The following is a 6384-nucleotide window of genomic DNA, read 5'->3' as shown; positions in this document are numbered from 1 at the left end:
TCTTTCCCTTTTTTTTTTTTTTTTTTTTTTTTTTTTTTTTTGACGGGATACATTATTTCTACTCTTAGAATTTAATGCTTTTGATAATATGATTATCAAAGCAATAATCGTCATTAGAGCGAATAGCATATGCTAGCAAAAAGAAGATTTGCTATTCTTAAGGGTATCATTGACTTGTTTGTATTTTCCAACCGTCGTATGTGATTTTTGCAATCTCACACACCCGTTGCTGGTATATAGAACTATTAGTATAGGTCGGAACAAAGTAAAAATCAATTAATAATGCAAAGTAACCTAAGACACCAATAATGTATGGTTTTAAATATATAGGAAATAAGAATTCAATCGATACACAATAACTTAATTAATTTAATTAGCCTTATACAATATGGTCCAATGACAAAATAAAGATTAGCAAGGGGAGAACACAAAGGAATGAAAAAAAGATAAAAAAAAAAATGTGATTAGGCAAAATATGATTGGATAATTAGATAATGACCGAGTAGTAGAGTACCTAGAATAAATGGACCACAAATATAATTTTTTTGATCCATCGATCTTCAAATATATGATGCATTTGGCTTTACGTGAAGAACGACACAAACAAGGTACTATGGCATTAGAAATTAAATGCATCAAAGGAATTAAAGATCTATCACTTTCAATAATACATGTGTTGCATAAGTTCAAATTAAAATTGAAATGTCTTTAGTCTTTGGAATCCTTTGATGAATCGGAAATCATCTTCTGTATCATTTCACTTGTCTCTGCTTCACTCATTCGATCATTTTTCGATTTGGTGGAATACGCCTCGAAAAATTCCTTGTTTTCTTTCTCTAGTTCCTTCCACACTACACAAAATTAATTGGAAAAACGGAGGTTAGTAATAGAAAATGCAATTAATAACGGGCAATTATAGATGAATTTTGGTAACTAGTGTAGCCCATTGCTATTATAGGGTTACGTTGCTAATAGTAAAAAGCATTCATATTGTTAATATTAATTTTATAGCCTTGAAAACACTTTTATTTCGATATTCCTCTTGTTGGAATCAATATGAGGTTGGTACGTAAATTGATTTAATAATTTGAGAGTTATATAGGGTTAAAAATCTAAGTTAGTGTGTTGCGACAACTAATATTAGATGTAGGGGGTAATTAATTAGTGAAGGATAGAACATCAAGCGTTCATGTCAATTGTGTTGCCATCAGAGAAGAATAGTAGGAAATAAAAATATAGAAAACATGTTTTGTGATGAGTTAAATCTAAAAGGGACGTCAATAAATGACTAAATGTCGAGTACTCGAGTTGCTCGAGTGTAGATTAATACGGAGTATGGAGTATGATATATTATTCGTACGAAATCCGTTTTAAATGATACTCGTACTCCGTAGTTCGTCACATTTTGTGGCAATTTATAGACACTAAGTAAAGGTAGGAGAGCGAGTGACAAGGGTAGAAAAGTTGGCAGGTAGGAGAGTGTTGCAACTCTTGCAAGTGGGGCTTTTATCAAATAAAATAATAATAATAAAATAATTTTTTAATAATAATCCATTAATTAATCTCCACATTCTTCAACTATGTGCTAATACAAAGATGATATCTTATAACTAAATATTAACACAAACTAATATAACCATCAAAAGACTAACTCAACCAACAACTTATAGTTATGGAACTTATCTTATGATTAAAGACCAAGATTGATTTATATATTATAACGTTAGTTGCGCTCTTGATACCATGTTAAAGAAGAAACACAACCAAAAGCTTTGGCTTCGGTTTTTTTTTTTTTTTTTTTTTTTTTTTTTTTTTTGTTGTTGTTGTTGTTGTAAACAAGGAAAATAAAATGTTTCTACTTTTTTGTTGTTTGTTTTCAAAATTATCATGATTATAATAAGTTTGACCAATTTTTTATTCAATAATGACATATATTATATGATATTGAAAAACAAAAAACCAAAAAAATGAAAACCACGGCAATACTAAACGGACTCTTAAAGCTTAAGTTAATGGTTGATATCCAGAAATATTTTTTAATTTTCAAGTTTTAAACACTATCAATAATAATAATAATAATAATAATAACCTACATTTCTTAAAAAAAATAATAATAATAATAATAACCTACATTTTCCTCAAATAATAATAATAATATTAACGTACATGATTTATTTTTTTTCTTTTATTTGCCAAAGATATTTATAATTAAATTTAACTGTCTTCAAATCAAAGATTTCAAATGAGACTAGCAAATAGGAAGGAAAGAAGTAATGAATATTGATGATACATTTAGAGAGGTTTGCATAGAAACTTTTTTTTTTTTTTAATCAAAATGGGAAAAAAAGTACGACCAATTAAAGAGAAAAATGAAAATAGCTAGAAAGTATGACCAACAAAGAAAGATATACTCCATAGTACCGTGGTTGATCAATAATATATATCATTGCATTCAAAGAAAAAAAACAGGTTCGTTAATATCAATGCAATAGAGCTCAAACAAGTTTTTTTTTTGTTTTTTTTTATTTTTTTTTTTTATTTGGGGTGTTTAGAGAGTCAAATAGACAGGTGCATGATAGGAATTGATTCTAGGATCTCTTAGGACTGGAAAGAAAGCTCTAACCACTTCGGCTATCCCTCACTTTCACAAGCTGCCACTCTAAAATTGAAAGGCTTTTTTTTTTTTTTTAAATCTCCATTAAAGATTTTAGAATGTTAACATGAATACTAATTAATGAATATACTTCATACATTTAAAACGTACTTATTTGGAGTCTTATCATATACATCTCGTAGTTTATGGTAGCTTCACAACATACTTCTTCCGTTCTTTTTTACTTGACCCACTTTGACTTTTACACTATTTACCATCTCTCTTTTGATCGTCTTTTGTGAATAATAGGTAAGGAGTAACATATTCATGTGGGATCTTTTTGAATTCGTCTCAATAACTACTATCACAATATATAACTTTTATAATTTTACTTATGGAAAATTAAAGTTATTGATCGCTAAAGTTCTGCATTGGCAAGCGTGATAAAAGAAACATGTCAAATAAAAAAGAATAGAGGATAATAGCGTGAATTGAAGTAACTTCTAATGTTTTACTATATCATATAATCGAATACTTGTTCTATTTTAATTGCGACACACATTTTGATTTTCACAATTGTCAAGAATTATACCATTAATGTCGATCCTAAATTTACAGGCTTGGTTCTAAGCTACTAGGTTCACATGTTTAAGAGATCAAAATAGTTGCAGTGTAGTACATTTGATTAAAGTTGAATGTAATAGTAATAAAAAAAAATAAATTATTATTATTATTATTATTATTATTATTATTATTATTATTAGAAATATTTTGCATTTTAGAGGATCAACTTAACCAAAAACTTAAATTAATTGTTGAAGCCCTTGGTTTAACTCTATCACACGGATTAGGTAAGATCCCTTTGAGCTTGAATGTAAGGAGTCGATTAACTCAACCAAAAGGTTAAATTGATGATTGAAGCACATGATTGGTTATATACTTTATAAGTGGAATTAGAGGGGTTTTTTTTTTTTAATAAAAGTAAATAAATGAAAATGGTGGAATTAGAGGAGGCTCCACCAAATGAAAATAAAATGACCCTTTTACTAAGGGACAAATTTTTTTTTGTAGAAATTTGGCTTTTATTTAGATATGGAGAGAGTATATTTTATTTATTAGTAAAATATAAAAATCTGCTCCTAATATTTTGAAAGTTTTACCAAGATATGACTAAAGTATATTTTTTTGTTACAAAAAATCACAAACTATGGCAAAGAAGATGGTATAAAAATTTAAATTTCAAATAATATTGCAACAGAATTGAGAAACCACAATTTTCCTTATACGACCTCAAGGAAAAAAATACACATACGTACAAAAAAAAAAAATTAAGGAAAAAAAAAAAACATATAGGACTATCTTCTAGATACAAATTTAAAAGAGTATAAACCCAAACTTCTGTTATTATTAATTCCGGCAATCTATAGATGGCCTTCTCAATTATTTCAGGGTCATCACAAAGTCGGAATGTGTCAATTTTTGAGTTATTTATATGGATGATGTGTTATGGTTTTTTTGACGTTTATATATACAATCCCCTTGGATATAAATTACAATCTAAATATGTTTACGTTGTTACTTATCTTACTACCCAAAAAAAAACACTGAAAGAGTGTAAAACAAATTAAACCATGATGTTCTAATCATCGGTCTAAATTTTGGTTAAATTATTATCATTCGACAGTATATCAAGGGCCAACAAAGTGACAAGAAAGAATATGTAGGTCCATATGTTGTTTTTTTTTTTTTTTTTTTTTAATTTTTAATTTTTTTTTTTCATAAAATTATACTCATGTGAGATCGTGTTTGATTTTTTTAATTAATGTTTAATAATTCAAAACATTTATGAAATAGATGTTTATGCTTTAAACAAATATTAAAAACTATGCAAAAAGCCAAATTAAAACATCTTTTAGATACCAAGGTGTTATTATTATTATTATTATTATTATTATTATTGTTATTATTATTATTATTATTATTATTATTATAACAAAATTGTTAACGTTATTATAATAAATTAATTTCATAGAGTGTAAGTTGAACATCATTTCAATCAAAAATAAAAACTAATTTTATTGTAATTTTGCGAAGATTAAATTATTATATCAAAACAAATTTTAGTTTATTTTTTAAAGAAATAATGAGTTACACCAATCAACTTGTATATTCAAAAATTGTACATAGTATTATAGAGTACACAATAATAAACAAGTTGATTGAAAAGAATAATTCTAAGTGATATGAATAGAGTAATTCAAAACTCGAATATATAATTTTGTAATTGCGAGGATGCGATTTTTTTAGGACTGTCTTCTCCCAAAACAGAAAACTCTCTAACTTGTTATCCCGAGTACACATATGCGCTTAATTAAGGTCCTTTATTTGTTTTATTTATGAAGGACAAATCTATTCACTTATTGCTTAAAATAAACGAAGGCATGTAAGTAAGATCTCATTTATATATCAAGAACTAGCTACACATAATAGTTATCATCAAAAGTGATCCTCATACGAAGTATACAACATACCAAAACTAGAAATAGGTAAGAAGCTTAGCACCATATATTTCACAACCCCCAAAAAGACTAAATTAGCCATGCATGCAAAAACTAAAGAAAGAAAACAAACCAGTTGAAGTAATAACAGGTTTGATGTTAGCATGTTTAGACAAGGCTTCCATGCACTCTTCTTTCGTCATCTTGAATATCATGCATTTTTCTATCAAGTGTTGCACCTGCATAAATCCACAACCTTCTATGTTAGTCGTTCATCATCAAAAGATCGACGGAAAAAAAAAAAAACAACGTTGCTCTCTCCATTTAGAATAAGATATCCATCAGATCAAACTAATTGTGTGATTTAAACTAGTAACGTGATAACTAATAAATTCCGAATGTTTTTAAGATCGATCAAGGTAAGGAATAGTATTAACCATGTGGATGTAAGATGCAGAGGAATCATCATCCATGATAATAATCTTTATTATTATTTGTTTGTAGAAAACAAAAATAAAAACAAGAGTAAGTAGAAACCAAAAGATTTTGAAAAGAAGGAAAGTTGGTAAGATACAATTTCCAAATACGAATAAATAGCAACATAAAATTACACGGAAAAACATAAAAATTGGTAATTTAAAGGTAGGTCCAAATGTCCCACGTGGGAGATGAACGTTAATTGGTGGAGAAAGGATTAGAGAGGATTTGTAGCTCATCAATTGTTTTAGCTTGTCCTCTAATGTAAAGCCATGCACATATTAACATTTCTACTTCACGTGATTAGTGGGTCCCTAACTATTTCAATAGTGAGTATTTTGTATGCAATTCTTGCCTACGTGGCATCTCCCTATAGTAGCTAGTGATCCTATTGGTTATGCACCTTAAGTTAACCAATTAGAAATTGACACGTAGGATGTATTTAATACGGTATATACCAAATAATAATAAGTGGAATATGTAATCCAAACCGTTATAATTAAAATAAACCCCGTTGTAATTATAGCAATAGCAAGGATTTGTTTAGCATGATAATATGTTCAAATAGATCGTATTCAGATCGATATAGGCGATGACAAAGGTGACACTAGAACAGCTTAGCCTAAGTTGATATAGATCTATCTTGCATATTGCTGAAATTCTGTATTAGTATGCAAATTTAATATTTTGAAAACATACACTAAAAAAAAAAAAAAAAAAAAAAAAACCATGGTTCGTTGTGCTTTTTAAAGTGCATCAACTTAACAATAATAATGCTATATCGGTCATAAAATCATAGTAGCTAGTAGATTTACA

The 6384-nt window shown here is 27.8% G+C and overlaps 1 protein-coding gene across 1 annotated transcript; it reads right to left on the bottom strand.

Annotated features, from left to right (window-relative positions):
* Window positions 1-511: 511 nt before the first annotated feature.
* LOC110706020 lies at window positions 512-5686 on the bottom strand. Its single transcript, XM_021883931.1, has 3 exons — window positions 5529-5686; window positions 5225-5330; window positions 512-851 (listed from the first exon to the last, which is right to left on the bottom strand). Exons 1-3 carry the CDS (start codon window positions 5562-5564, stop codon window positions 709-711), a joined length of 285 nt encoding a protein of 94 aa, XP_021739623.1. The 5' UTR covers window positions 5565-5686; the 3' UTR covers window positions 512-708.
* Between the last annotated feature and the right edge of the window lie 698 nt (window positions 5687-6384).

This window comes from Chenopodium quinoa, unplaced genomic scaffold, assembly GCF_001683475.1.
Source record: "Chenopodium quinoa cultivar QQ74 unplaced genomic scaffold, ASM168347v1, whole genome shotgun sequence".
Classification (NCBI taxonomy): Eukaryota; Viridiplantae; Streptophyta; class Magnoliopsida; order Caryophyllales; family Amaranthaceae; genus Chenopodium; species Chenopodium quinoa.
The sequence above is the reverse complement of the archived record's forward strand: the minus strand, read 5'-3'. Positions and strand labels throughout refer to the sequence as shown.

Excerpts from the sequence above, each read along its gene's own strand:
- LOC110706020 (XM_021883931.1), bottom strand. The coding sequence starts at position 5,564 with ATGGATGATGATTCCTCTGCATCTTACATCCACATG. Across the intron at positions 5,331-5,528 it reads CTGCATCTTACATCCACATG|GTGCAACACTTGATAGAAAA; the intron begins GTTAATACTATT and ends GGATTTATGCAG. Across the intron at positions 852-5,224 it reads ACCTGTTATTACTTCAACTG|TGTGGAAGGAACTAGAGAAA; the intron begins GTTTGTTTTCTT and ends AATTTTGTGTAG.